The 15,538-nt window shown below is 38.2% G+C and overlaps 1 protein-coding gene and 1 long non-coding RNA gene across 2 annotated transcripts in view; one reads left to right on the forward strand and one right to left on the reverse strand.

Moving 5' to 3' along the window:
* The window catches only part of LOC124985121 (uncharacterized), a 48,023-nt gene that overhangs the window by 22,394 nt on the left and 10,091 nt on the right, over positions 1–15,538 (forward strand). Inside the window, exon 2 of the long non-coding RNA XR_007108807.1 lies at positions 581–643. This is a non-coding gene — a long non-coding RNA (uncharacterized LOC124985121). The remainder of the gene's footprint in view (positions 1–580; positions 644–15,538) is intronic.
* Armh3 (armadillo like helical domain containing 3) overlaps positions 1–15,538 on the reverse strand; it is a 195,373-nt gene that overhangs the window by 20,920 nt on the left and 158,915 nt on the right. The window contains 1 exon segment of the mRNA XM_047553500.1: positions 8,662–8,740. Coding sequence (XP_047409456.1) covers positions 8,662–8,740 — 79 coding nt within the window.

Consider the following 15,538-nt stretch of genomic DNA (forward strand, 5'->3'; position numbering starts at 1 on the left):
CCCAGGAATAAGCCCTGTTATCTTCTCTCTCTGCTTCTCTTTCTGTTTTTTTGACTTACCTCTTCCTTCAGAATATTTGACAGATTCAGGTTGTCACACATGTCCCTGCCTGACGAAATGGACTTTGGAGTCAGATAGACTGAGGTCCGCATTATTTTAATATTAATGGCTGTGTGACCTTGAACAAATTATTTAGCCTACTTAGAGTTCTCAGCTATAAAATGATAACTACACCTATCCCAAATAGTTGATGTAAGAATTAAGTGAATAAATCATATAAAATTGCCAATTTCATAATTATGAGTTGTTTCATTTATTTGCGTCATTCCAAATCCAAGATACTCTCTCCCCTAAGACCCCTGATGGTGCACCAACTTTGTCTAAGTAAGAGTGGTCAACCTAACAGCACATAAATCAGCTGACCCTCTTATATCTCAAGATGCTGATATAACCTAAAGTTGATTAGGAAGGATAAGTAACTTATAGAAAAACACCCCCATCTCTGACATTATTTCTTTCTTGCTTCAGTGAATCCAGTAAACAAACAACTCATGACAATTTCATTTTTCCTGCCCAACAGATCAACTGAAATTGCCCATTGCAGTGGCACATGCCTGTAACAGCAGCTACTCTGAAGCCTAAGGTAGGTGGATTGCAAGTTTGAGGCCAGCCGGACACTTAGTAAGACCCTGTCTCAAAAAATTAAAGGGCTGGGGATGTAGCTCGGTGGTGGAGCACCCCTAAATTTCATTCCCAGTACCATGAAAAAAAATAAAATAAAAAAGAAAGAAATGCCAGAATCTAAACAAATGCAACAAAGAAGGCAGGGGGCAGGATCATATATATAGTTAACACTTGTGTCATGTGTTAGTACTCAATCAGTGTTCCCAGAGCAACTATCATTCATGGCTACAGACAGACAGTTCAAGACCACAGACTTGTCAAAAAACATGATGCCAAGGACAGGAAATTGAGTTACAGCTATCATGGGAGTCTTTAAATCTCTGCTCTCTAGCACATGTCTCTTCTAAGGCAGTCCTACATGATGGTTAGGGCACTGTTCTAAAATGAGAAAACATGACAGGGGCTCGAAGAGTGGGTTGCTCACAGGCCTCAATTATCCTGTCTAAGATCCAGGGCTGCCCTGGAGAGAATTTTTCTAGAGGTGACTCCAGCAGAGAAAGTGAACTACATTCACTTTGTGCTCAGAACACCCTGCCACACAGTGTCACAGCCCTTCTCTCAGCCTTCCTTAACAAGTGGTGTGCTGGAACTGGCTCACACAGGCTTGGTCTATGAGAACTGCCTCAATGTGAGAGCCAGCTGGCTTCACATTAGCCACAGTGGGAACATGCACACCTAACACTACCCATTAGACCCCCTCCTACCACTCACCCTTCCTAGTGCTTGTTAAACATTTATTAATACACCAAGGGTTAACGACTCTTAAAGCCTCAGCCTCAGCCTCACTTTTCTTCATAAAACTTTTCTGTCTGTGTGTATGGTACTGAGGATGAAAACCAGGGCTTCATCCATGCTAGGCAAGCACTCTACCACTGAGCTACGTCCCTAACCTCCTCGAAAGGCTTTAAGCTCTTAGGATTTGCCCCCAAGATCTCTGTGCATTCTTTCTACAATAATGAATGCCACCCAGGACCCCTAACAATGTTGTGCTTCACAAACTAGGACTTTCCCCTCATTAGTATCTCACACTTCTTAAGAAAATAAAGTGAGGCTTCATTTAGACTCCAAACACCCAGCATTGATTTGTAATGGCTCTCAGGATCAGGAGAAAATAAAAAAGATTTAGAAAGATTACTAATAGGTAGAAATAAATAATACTTAGCAGCTTTCAAAAATATTCTGCTTTGTCATAATACTTATGAAGATATGCCCTTCGATATACAACAGGACTCCTCTGTATCCAAAATGCAAATTCTAGTGAGGGTGGAAACTTAAAGGGAAATAAAAACCCCATCAAAATTCCTTATGTAGAAAACTTGGGAATCTGGTTGTACTATCCTATGGTCCTATGGCATACTGGGTGGGGGTAGTTACCAGCAGAACATTGTCTTGATCTTCACAAAAATATCACTAAATTTGTATGTAGAAAAGTTTTAGCAAGCTCCTGGGTCACTGAGTTGAAAGGAAAACCAGCTTCAAGATAGGTTTGCCCACTCTTAGAAAGTGAAGTAGTGGTTGCCAGGGCAGAAAAAGGAGTGGGGAAAGGGAATTATTCAGTGAATATAGGGTTTCAGTTCTGCAGGATAGAAAAGTTCCACAGAGCTATGGCACAACAATATGCATGCTGTAAGCCTACTATACAGCAAAAAATGGTTCGGATGGTAAATTTTGATGTGTATTTGTGTGTGTGTGTGTTTAACCACAATTTAAAAAGCAAGTTTGCCTATTAGGTCTCATCACTTGCCTAGCAATGAGGTTGGCTCAGGCTAGGCCCTTAATAAATGCTTGTGATTGAATCAAAGGCAGAACAATTAGGAAGGGATGACAGAGCATTAGGGATTACATAGGATGTGATTAAATGACTGACTTGCATTTCTAAGTTATCCAACCTCTGGATGTTTTGTGATTCAAAGAAATTACTTGCAAGAACTCTGGAACTCTTCTCTATTAGTACTCTGCTTTTCAGATTCTAGTTTTAGGTACATTTACAATTTATGCCTCTTCATTTATCCAATCAAGCTCAGTTTTTGCCTTCTCTATGTGGCCTTTTCTGACCACTGCAACTAGAGATCTTTCTCTAACAGGAACACATCCCACTGCTAGAACCTGACATCTGACAATAACAACATTTTAAAACCATCTCTTGTACCATACTGTCCTTTGAGAGCAAAGGCCCTTTATCATAATTTTGTATCCTTCAAATGCCTAATGCAATCACAGGTCCAGAGCATTTGCTAATATACTGATAGCTAAATGAAGGCTGATAGAGCAAGAGTGAACCAGTAATTTACTTGCTTTCCAGTGGGACATTTCAAAGGCAATAAACTGGTCATGAATGAGACTGAAAGGAATCAGGTACTCAAGGAAGATTTTGTTTTGAATCCTAACCTGTTACTATGTCCTGTAGACATTCAGGACTCTACAGAATCTTCTGTAAGGTCTATTATGAAGCCTTCTATTGCCTATAAGGAAATGAGAGCTGATATAAATCAACATGTCATAAGCGTTTGTAAACCAAAGCAAATAGTGAAGCTTACAGGGAGCTTGAGATCCTCAATGGTCTGATGACTTTGGAGTAAGGAAAGTATGAGGTATTATTCAAAGTGGCTAAGCTAATGAATCTTAAAAATGTTAGAAGGAAGTTGCTCATGGTGGCACACACCAGTAATCCCAGTGGCTAGGGAGGCTGAGGCAGGAGGATTATGAGTTCAAGCCAGCCTCAGCAAAAGCAAGTTGCTAAGCAATTCAGTGAGACCCTGTCTCTAAATAAAACACAAAATAGGGGCTGGGGATGTGGCTCAGTGGTCAAGTGCCCCTGAGTTCAATCCCCAGTACCCCCAAAATTTAAAAAAATAATAAAAAAATGTTGGAAAGGGTAGTCAAAGACCAGATGAGAATCTTAGAAGAGGAAGACGAACAAGAAGACAATGATGATCACAACAATGAAGATGATGAAGATGGTGACATATGCATAATTTTACACACAATTTTGGAGTACACACTTTCTAAAAACTGTTTATTTTTGGACTTTAGGTTAAGAACTATCTGTGAGTAAACATCATTCCAAGAAATTTTCATGGCTGATCTTGAGTGCAGACCCACCACTAATATGATATAACCAACAATAACTGAAAATATTTTTCCTAACTGGAAAGGCAGAATAGAGAAGGAATATTTATGAGGTTAGAGTAAGTCAGGATAGGAAGGAGAATGTCCCCAAAGGGCTCTTCTATTTTAGGACTCTGCTGGCAAGAGAGCATTGCCTTATATCAAGATAGGATATACTCAAAGCATCTCAACCCAAGATTTAGCCTGGTATCAAGAGTTTCCCTTAAATACCTTTCATGTACATCTCTTTAGTACAGACAAAATGATCCCTGGAATTTATCCAAGAAACACAAGTTGTGTGACTCAACTATCCTCCTTTGGGAATAAATTCAGGGTGTAGATCACTGGTGAGGGAGGGACTGGAGATCAGAATTTAGGAAGGTTTACAGGAGTGATGAGTCAAGGCTGCTCTACTTGTGGTCCTCTTAAAAGGGTAAATCGAGAGGAGATGAACACAAATGGAACCAGAGAGAAAGTAGACTTGGGAATGGAAGGAATCAGATTCAAAGTTCCTTATGTGAAGAACCATTTAAATTGCCATGCATTTCAAATATTCCAGTCTTAGCTTAGCTTTATTGTTTTAGAAATCCTTCTTCATCGATGATCAGGTTTGCCTGGCATACCGAGGCATACTAGGTAGGGATGGACACTTATTAATGAGCCATACTGAGAAAGGAGCTAAATCTTCATTGAGGGTGGGCAAAAGGGGCCTGAAGAACACTTTTTTCCCCTCCCTCCCTCCCTTCCTCCCTTCCTTCCTTCCTTCCTTCCTTCTTTCTTTCTTTTCTCTCTCTCTCTTTCTTTCTTTCTGAGGTTCTGATCCGAGGAATGAACCAAGAGTCTCTCATACACTAGCCCAGCCCTCAACCACTGAGCTATACCACCAACACTTGAAGATCTACTTTTTAAAAGATGTGCTAGAAACAAGCCAAATTCAGGGGATAAACTGGGAGTAGTTTCATAGCTTTTCGAAAAGCAAGTTGTATCTCTTCCTTAATCTTTTCTCATAAAGATATGTCAAATACAAACAGAAGTCAAAATGCCCTTACCTAATACCATAAAAAAAAAAAATCTCAAAATTGGGCTGGGGATATGGTTCAGTGGTAGGGCACTTGCCCTGGCATGCACAAGACCTTGTGTTCAATCCCCAGCACTGCAAAAGAAAACTAAAAACTAAAAACAAAATGAAAGAAAACAAAAAAACAAAAAAGAAAACAAAACAAAAACCTCAAAATGGATTAAAGAGTTAAATATAAGAATAAAAGCTAAATTCTGAGAAAAAAACATAGGGCAAAAGTTTCATGACCCTGGATTCAGCAATGATTTTTTGGATACAACACCAAAAGCACAGCCAACAAAAGAAAAAAGCAAGTTGAACTTCTTCAAAAATTTAAAAATTATTATTCATAATAGCTAGAAGATGGGCTGGGGATATAGCTCAGTGGTAGAGTGCTTGCCTAGCAAGTGGATTCAATCCCTGAGACTGGGGGAGGGGGAAAGTTATAAGATGTAAACAAGTCATGCACAGTGGTGAATGCCTATAATCAAAGCTATAATCAAAGCTAGGAGGTTGAGGCAGGAGGATTTCAAGTTAGAGGTCAACCTCAGCAACTCAGAAAGATCCTGTCTTAGGCTGGGATTGTAGCTCAGAGGTAGAGTGCTGACCTAGCACATGTGAGGCACTGGGTTCAATTCTCGGCACCATATAAAAATTTATTAAAAAAAAAAAAAGGTATCTTATCTATCTACAATGAAAAATATTCAAAAAAAGAGAGAAAGATTCTGTCTGAAAATCGAAAAAAATAATAAAGAAATGAAAAGGGCTGGGAATGTAGTTCAGTGGTGGAATGCCCTAGATTCAATCCCTAGTACCCAAATAAATAAATAAATGGTGGAAACAACCTACATGTCCATCAATGCAATGAATGGATTATTATTCAGTCTTAAAAAGGAACTCAATTCTGATACATGCTACAACATGGATGAAACTTGAATACACTAAAAGAAATAATAAGTCACAAAGTATATGATTCCACTAAGATACCTAGAATAGTCAAATTGTTTACCGGTAACAGTGGTTACCTGTTAAGGGTCATGAAGAATGGGTGTTTATTATTTGATGACTACAGAGTTTCATTATGGAAGGATGAGAAAGTTCTGGAGAAACGAATAGTGATGGCTGCACAATGGTGTAAATGTACTTAATGTCACTGAATGTACATTAAAAATTTGTAAAAATGGTAAATTTCATGTTGTGTATATTTTAGCACATGTAAAAAAGAAGTCAAAATGAATAAGCTTTACAGACAAATAAAATGTCAGCATATATAGACTATAAAAATGCTTGCAGTTTATTATGCTAGAAAATGCGTGACCAGTCATACTGAGGGCATTAACTCACTTAAAAAAATCTGGCATTCCATGAAGTAATGGAAATTGACAGAAAACAGTCATCTCTTTTCTGGATGTCTGAAAAGAAAGCCCAGTGTAAGAGACTAGGCTTTGTTTAATCAGCAAAAATGTATAGGCTTTTGATGCCTTAGAACAGAGGCTAACTGTATCTGGGGATCATCAGGAATCAAGAATAAACAAATCTCTTGCCAGAAGAAAATGGCAGGCCGGGCAGGCATATGTTTTTAAGAAAAAAAGCCCTACACTGTCTGCTAACTAAGTACTATAAATTCCAGTTAACACCTATCCATGGTCTTTAGGTTTTATTTTAGGAGTACTTTAGAAAATCTACTGGGAATAAAATTCTTAATTTTTTCCCCTACTCATTCTGCAGCTAACAGCTGCAGGGCCTTACTGCGTGCCATAGCCAGCTCTTTGAGAAGTTGTGAATACTCTTAACATTAAGTGACATTAGCATTAATTCATAAGTGAAGGGAGAGAAGTGCTCCAACACATGTTGGAGATAAGCAAGGCACTCAAATACCTCTAATCTGATAGTGCTGAGAATAAAACCAAGTACACTGTGATGCTATCACTTAGCACTCTGCAAAAGTCAATTAGGGAACAGAAGCAACAACTATTTTGAGGGTGGTTTTGAAAAGGGTCCAGAACAATGTCACCCTCCCCACCCAAGTGAAAAGGACTGTTATAGAGAGGTAATAAATATACAAAAACTCCATAACAGAAAGGACTATACTTATTCACTGCTGATCCCCACTCCCAGCACCATAACTTGTATTATAGCAGCCAAGTAATTCTTTATTGACGAGGTAAATAAATCAGTTGATTTACTTTCCCATTCTTGTATAGGTAGGTCCTCTTCCTCTCCACAGGATTCACTTCATCTCTGGCTCGTGTGGACTCTTTTTGAGAGGCACTTTCATCACTTCATTTAACTTTGAAAGAAGTTGGAGGAGGGTGAGGACATGTGCTTGCTAATCATTCTTTTCCAGATTGTCTCATGCACCAGAATGAGCTCTTATTATTGGTCTGTGGCTGCTACTGCTGGAGAAAGACTTCAGCCTGACCTTCCCAAGCTGCTGGGGCATAAATGCTGCACGCCACTGACAGTGAAAATGTGTCTTCCTATTTTTTTAAAAAAAAGCTTTTAGACTAACCAGAGCTCACTGATGTAGGGAAGTCACCCCTTTTCTCACTTCAGAATTCAGGGTGTTGCATCCTTCTGCATAAAAATGACATAGTCAAACTGACACAAGTGGGTCCAAGAGAAAAAGGTAGCAGCATCAGGAAGCACCTCACAGAGAGCACAGCATCAAAGAAAAGGACTCTGGACTGCTCTACAGACAGAAAGGAAAAAAAGAAAAATGAAAGCCATTTATAACAGAGTTTTAAATGTGAGGATGGATTCACACAGCTGGTCTCACAAAAGAGAACAAATATGTCAAAGGGAACAACTGACAGACTAATAGAGTCCTATCCATCTGGCTGAGGAAAGAGTCACTGGGGGAATACGGAAAAGCCTGTTAGGAAAAAACTTGCCTTGTGCCTCAATGAGTGAACTGAATAGCTTTTAGGAACACTGGAACACATCGTCATAACATAGCTGCTGGCTGGTCCTATTAGGAAGAAGCTCAGAAAAGGGGTATAATGATGTATTGGCAAGCAAGGGAAAGAGGAACATATATGTTGTTTTTATTGGTTTGGACTCTATACCCTGGTCCCTCCAACTTGGGAGGAGGATGAGAAGAAAGAAAGGGGAATCATGTGAATAAAATGTCTTATTTTCTGCTTTTAAAAATGGACTCAAGTGTTTCAGAATGAAACATCAGGTTCAACCCCATGCCATGCTAATGCCCCATCTGTACTTTTATGTAATGTAGAGCTGAGTGCAGGCGCTTTGGGAGAAGGGGAAATCAGGCCAAATTTAAGCAAAGCAAACACAAGCTCTCTGCATCTCCAACTCAGTCCATACCATAAAAAAGCCTGCTCAGAAATAATTGCTCAAGGCAAAGGGAACTCAATTACTAAGGAAAATCTGTCCCAAAAAAGGGCTCATGTTTTAACGAGCCAAAAAGCTTCAAATTAAGCTGAACTCAGGGTTTTTCTAATTGGCAGTTTCATCCATTTCAAGGTTCACATTTTTTACTTTCAAAAATCAAAAATAACTCTAAGATCTTAAAAAGTAATGATTTATCACCCCCTTTAAAAATAATTCACCAAATTTTCAACTACATTTCTTCTATGTAATTAAACAAACCCTACAGATGGCACAAATGCAGAAGGTATTACTTGCTATTTTAAGTACTATCAAGCAATCCTGTACTAATTCCTCTCAAACAGCCTGGCTCTTGCCATTCCTGCTTAAAGTTCAGTCACAGAATTCCCTGCTACCAGAGAGAAGGCAACTGATTGATTCTGGTCACCAACTAAGTCACTCTGAGGAGAATAGTGGCTTACCTGCTCCTCGGATAGTTGGGATATGTGATTCACAGCAGCATAGGACTCAATTTTGGGGTTAAAGTGGTTGATGATGGCTCTGAAACAAAGAATTAAAATTAATATAGTACCAGATGGGAGAAGAGGATAAACTGGTTAAAAACAAGGATTGAGTACCCTCTGGCTTAGAGTACTAGGATCATGGGAGTGATTGTCAGAGGGTAATTGTCTTCTTACTAAACATGAGATTACAAATGGAAGTGAATTGACAATTCTGAATTGGAAGGTTTTAATAATTTATTAGAGTATAGAATCAAGCATCTCTGCTAGGCAAATGAAGGAGAAAAATCCACAGCCAAACAAGCAAAGACAAAGAAAAACCATGTGAGTCCTGCAGACAAGAAACAGGACCAAGGGTGCTACTGCCAGAGGGCCCTTGTGTTTCAATCAGAAAGGGAAGTTGTTTTTCTCAGTTCTGACTAGGAAGAACAAGGCACTGAGTAGGCTAAACACAATCTCTGAGGTAGCTCACCTTCATCAAGGTCCACAAGTAATGTTCACACTTTTTAGTATATAGTTTTAATTTCCTTTTTTTTTTTGGTCATTACTGGGGACTGAACCCAAGGTGCTCCACCACTGAGCTACATCCACAGTCCTTTTTATTTTTTATTTTGAGACAGGGTCTTACTAAGTTATTGAGACTGGCCTCAAATCTGTGATCCTTCTGCCTTAAACTCCGGAGTAGTTGGGATCAGAGGCATGCAACTACTACATTCAGCTCAACCCAAATTTTAATGCCAGTCATTCAAATCAAAATCTAAGTTATCATTTTTCAAACACTCCTGTTCCATCACTTGCTCACTTCCAAGGTTACCAAGTCTTTTCAAGCCTACCTCAAAAATTTCTAAAATCTGAAATAAGTATATTTTCCTGAAATCAATGTCTTGGTATAAATTCTTGTCATTTCTTGCCTGGGTGCAATGGAGAGAACATAGTTTTTTTTTTTTTTAATTTTTTTAGATGTTAATGGACCTTTATTTTATTCATTTATTTATATGTAGTGCTGAGAATCGAACCCAGTGCCTTGAACATGCTAGGCAAGTGCTCTACCACTGAGCCACAACCCCAGGCCCAAGAACATAGGTTTTAAATCAAGGTTTGACATGAGTTCATACTGACATAAATAAATAATAAAGTAAATGGGTAAAAGAAGCAAATCTCTCTCTCTCTCTCTCTCAGTACTGGGGATTGAGCCCAAGGCCTTGCAAATGCTAGGCAAAAACTCTACCAATCCAAATCCTCCTAATATAACAATTCAAGTAACACCTGTAGATACTCTCTCCTATAGAAGATGAAGTTTAATTTCCACCCTTAAGGAAGAGCTAGATTTAGTGACTTATTTAGGATAGCAAAAGGAAAAAAACAGTAATGTTACAGTGAAGAAACCTGGCAAATACTAACTTAATCAAATGATAAAGCTTAACAGCATGAGAGAAATATCATGTAACCCCTATTGTGATATCATGAGAAGGGCACTTTACCACTGTTACATTTTTCCAAAAGCTTTAACCCTAATCTAAACATAAGAAAAACATTAGACAAATCCAGGTGGGGGACATTCCACTGGATCTCAGTCCTCTGTAAGACTGTGAATGTCATGAAAAGTAAGACTTAAGAAACTGTCACAGACTACAGGACACTGGGGAGACACAACAACTAAATATAGCATGGTACCCTGCATTGGACCCTGGAACAGAGAAATAGGATATTATTGAATAAACTGGTGAAATCTAAATAAAATATGGAATTTTAGTTAACAGTGATGTAACAATGCATTCCTCTGTTGATAAATGTACTATGCTTATGTAACACGAGTAAGACTAGGCTAAGGATACATAGGAACTCTGTATACTATCTTTGCATTTTTTCTATAAATCTAAAATTATTCCAAATGAAAAAGTTTATTTCAATGTGTTTGCATGAGAGAGGTTAACAGAATCCATATTTTCTTTTAACGTGGCTTATTGAGAGTAAAGAATTACAGAATCATTTTATCTAATTCAAGTAATAAAAGTATAAGACAGAACCTTAAAAAAATCATGCCTTGTTATTTTATTTTCAGACAGAGTCTTATTACATTGCCTAGGCTGGTCTTGAACTCCTGAGTAATCCTCCTTCTCAATATCCCAGGTAGCTGGAACTACAGGTGTGCACCTCCATGCCTGAAAATGATAATCTGACTGGTGTGACCAATTGTTATTCTGACTGATTCTTGGCAACCCATGTATCTCACCAAAGGAAAAAGTGGTAACAATCACACTTAGCATAGTACCTGGGAATAACACATTGTAGGCATACAATAAATGTTTGCTGAAAGAAGTTGGGAGCAATAGCACATGCCCAATTACTCAAAAAGCTGAGGCAGAGATTGCAAGTTCAAGGTCAGCCTGGATGACTTAGCAAGACCCTGTTCCCAAATAAAAATTAAAAAGGGCTGAGGATATAGCTCAGTGGTAGAGCACCTCGAGGTTCAACTGAAACCTAAAAAAGTATTGAAAAAAAAAAGTTTGCTGAAAGAATGACTAAATCTCAAAAGCGTTCTTACAATATTTATACAAGATACATAACACAAATATATAACATTTATATAACAATATATACTATAATAAAAACCTAGAAAAGCAATGTCAAATGTCTGGCACACAGCTGGTACTCAATAAATATTCAATGAGTGAATAAATCAAACAGGATAGAAATGGGTCAGGAGAAGAGTTCTGAAAACTAATTTTTCCAGAGAATAACAAGAGGAGCCGACATAATATCTGTCTGTTAAGATACAGGCTTAGTCTAAATCCAAGGTGGGAAAGAATTTTGTATCCAAACATATTTTGTCAAATATGTTTCTCACTCAGAGGGTGAGGTTTGAGTCTACTGGCAGGGATGACCACAGCCTAGAAGTAAATGAACCTGACTAATACTTCAAAATAAAAAGTGATCAATTTGGACTTCATTGAGTTTAAATGATTTTGTATGGCAAAAACACCATCAAGAAAGTAAAAGATAACCCACAGAATGGGAGAAAATATTTGCAAATTGATTATCTGATAAGGAATTATTAGAGTCAGAATATTTAAAGAATTCTCACAATTCAGTAATAAAAAGGTAAGTAATCTACTTAAAGGGGCAAAAGATTTGAATGTATGTGAAAAGATGCTCAACATTGTTAGTCATTACGGATTTTAAATGCAAATCAAAACCATAAGATACAATTTCACACCCACTAGGATAGTGATAATCAAAAAGATAGTATGTGTTGGCAAGGATGTGGCAAAATTAGAATCTTCCTATATGGCTGGTAGAATTGTAAAATGATACAGCTTCTTTGGAAAGCAGCTCAGCAGTTCCACAAATGTTAAACAGTTATCTTATGACCCAGTCCACACCTAGGAATACATCCAAAAGAATAAATATACATGTCCACACACAAACCTTGTACATGAATGCTCAAAGCAGCATTATTCCTAATAGCCAAAATGTGGAAACAACCCAAATGTCCATCAACCGAGGAGTAGATCAACAAAAATGGTATGAGAAAAATAAAATAATAAAATAAAAAACAAAGATGAGGGGCTGGGGATATAGCTCAGTGGTAAAGTGCTTATCTCCCATGCAGAAGGCCCTGGGTTTGATCCTCGGCACCACCAAAACAAGAAGGAGGAGAAGGAAGAGAAGGAGGGGGAGAAGAGGAGGAAGAGGGGGAGGGGGAGGGGGAGGGGAGGAAGAGGAGTAGAAGGAAAATACCCCCACAAATTATGGTAGAGTTAAAAAGAAATATTAATCTGCCTCAATAAGGAATAAAATATTAAAACATGCATAAATCCTGAAACCATGAAAAGAAACCAGAGATACACATGTATTACATGATTCCACTTATAGGAATGGTTTACAACATGGAAATTTTTAGATATGGAAAGTACATCAGAGATTTTTTAGGGAAGGAGGGTAGGGAAAGAATGGGGAGGTTAATACATTCAGGGTTTCTTTCAGGGGGTACAAAGTATTCTATAATTAGATTGTGGTGATAGATGCACAACTTTGTGATTGCATCTTTTAAAAATTATACACTTTAAATGGGTGAACTGTATTATATGTGAATGAATAAGGCCTCCTTAAGCCTAGAAGTTCTTGAGCAGGCTGCTTTCCCCTAGCCAATTCCATGTGGAATTCACAGATCCTAGGGTAATTCAATCACCAAGGGAACTTCTTTATAAAATTTAAATTAACAAATTTTGGGGTACTATGGATATAATCCAGGGGTGCTCTACCACTGAGTTACACACCAGTTCCTTTTTATTTTTTATTTTCGAGATGGGGTGTCACTAAGTTGCTGAGGTTGGCCTTGAAATTGTAACTTTGTGCCTTAGCTCCTGAGTTGCTGGGAGTACAAGAGTGTATTTAACTTAAGAATATTTCCCCCAGTACCAGCGTGGGGGAAAAAAGTTCAGCATTTGCAAAAGATGTCAACTTTTGGTTCTTGGAATCGAATGCTGGGGGCAGACTTGGTGAGAGGGAAAGAAATAGGGGAGGAAGATTCGTTCTAATTTTAACACCCTGGACTTGCTTTCTTGGCTTTTTTTTTTTTTTTTTTTTTTTTTTTTTTAAAGCAACTGCTGGTGCTGCCCGTATTATTCTGAAAGTCAACCATCCAGAATTAGGAAGAGAGCTTAAAATACAAATAACAAGGCCTAAGGAAAGGGAAAAGACACTGAAGATAGAACTTAATGGGAAAACAGAATATAAATTCTAGCCAAATTGGGACTAACTAAAAACTCCATGAGAGCAGGGATAGTTTATTTTGCTCACCAATATATTCCTAGATCTTCAGCAAAATGCCTGGCACACTGGGAGATTCGATTTTAAAAACTGAAAGAAGGATAAACAAAAGTCTAGAAAGGTTTCTGTCTAGTCTCACAAGTAAGCTTTTGCTTCTGAAGATCCATGATCAGGGGCTGAGGATATAGCTCAGTTGGTAGAGTGCTTGCCTTGTGTGTTCAAGGCCCTGGGTTCAATCCCCAGCACCACCACCAGAAAAAAGAAGACCCTAACTCTGAACCATTTCTTTGTATCACACCATCACAAGGGCAGCCTCAGGCACTGGAGGGACCAGAGCTGGGACTCAGATGGGCTTGAGTGGAAACTAGACTTGAACTTGGAGACCTTGGGCAGCTGAATCCCTCTGCTTCTGTTTTCTTACCTGTGGAATGAGGATACTGAACCCCAACCACTAACAGGATGATTGTGAAGTTCAGTTACATTAAAAAAAAAAAAAAAAAAAAAAAAGATCCATGATCATCAGCTAGTCTCCCAGAGTAAGCAAACAATATTTTATCCTCATACCAGGAGATAAGGTGGTTCAGAAGTGAACAACAGCCCTCCAAAGAAGGAACAAAATTGTCCCTGAAGACTGAAGTTTTTCTCTTTTAAAGTCATACCAGGGGGCTAAAGGAAAGCTTTCTGGTTCTTCTTCTTTTAAAACATATCTAATGTCTTCTAAAAGTAAGCCTTCGTTTTTTGGGGTAGGAAGGATGAAATAAGAAATGGAGGACTATATTATGTACTGGTACTGAACCTCCTAATGCTACTGAAAGTCCCGAAGGGGAAGGGAAAAAGCAATAGATAATGTCACAGTAAAGGGAAATTGCTAAAACCAGTCACAGTGAGGGATGGCTCTGAGTCCAAAGCACCTTTAAGGCAGGAATCTGGGCCACCCTCCAATGCTACTGTCAACTCTGACTGCTGAAGAGAGGGGTCACTTGCACCGACTGAAGTAAAATGAAGTGGACAGATGGAATAGCAAGGCTGAGTAGAAAACTGGCTGGAGATTTCTTGGTCCATTTTTAACTTTTTCTCTTGACTCATGATTCTGCAAAACCGTTCTCTGTTCCCAAGTGCTGGGTAGTTGATAGTTGATATTCAACTTGATCCAAGTATGAATAGAAATATTTCCTTTAAAATGTAAACAATAGGCTGGGGCTGTAGTTCAGTGGTAGAGCACTTGCCTAGCATGTGTGAGGCACTGGGTTTGATCCTCAGCACCACATAAAAATAAATAAATAAGATAAAGGCATTGTGTCCATTTACAACTAAAAAAAATTTTTTTTAAATGTAAGCAATAGAACTTAGGAGAAAAATGAAGAAGATTCTTTCTCATTACCAGTATACATCTAAAGCAAATCTTTCAAAGATGTAATTTCTCATGATCTTAGTGATCTCTTATGGACAGAGGCATCTAAAGGTCTTTTATGAAACAATAAATAAATAATAGTTTCATCTGGAAGCCCAGAACATAGTGACGATTTCATTCCTGAGATATTGGAGGATGCAGTCTGTAAAGTCTGCTATGTAAATTCTGCAGGCAGAAAGGGGGAGAAAGGTAAAGCTTCTTTATAGAAAAAGAGTTTCTAGTAGTTCTCATTTCAAGGAAGAAGGAAACATGACTGGTATAGTCAACATGGCATATACTGGCAAGATTCTTAAACATTTCACCCTAAACTTATTCCTTGAAGACTACCAGAATTACATTAAAGAATCTGATTAGGCCTGGTAAAAAGTCTGGGTCTTAAGTTCCAACCTCATCAGAGTCTTTTATTTTCAAATGGGTGCTAACCATGTTAAGTTGGATTTGTTTTTTCCTTTTAGTTTTTTGCAGTACTCAGGATTGAACCCAGGGTCACTCTACCACTGAGCTAAATCACCAGCCCTTTTTATTTTTATTATGAGATAGGGTGTCACTAGATTGTTTCTTTCTTTCTTTTTTTTTTCTTTTTTTTTTTTTTTTTTTTTGGTGCTAGGGATCGAACCCAGAGCTTGTGCTTACAAGGCAAGCACTCTACTGAGT

Source organism: Sciurus carolinensis, chromosome 5 (genome assembly GCF_902686445.1).
Source record: "Sciurus carolinensis chromosome 5, mSciCar1.2, whole genome shotgun sequence".
Lineage (NCBI taxonomy): Eukaryota > Metazoa > Chordata > Mammalia > Rodentia > Sciuridae > Sciurus > Sciurus carolinensis.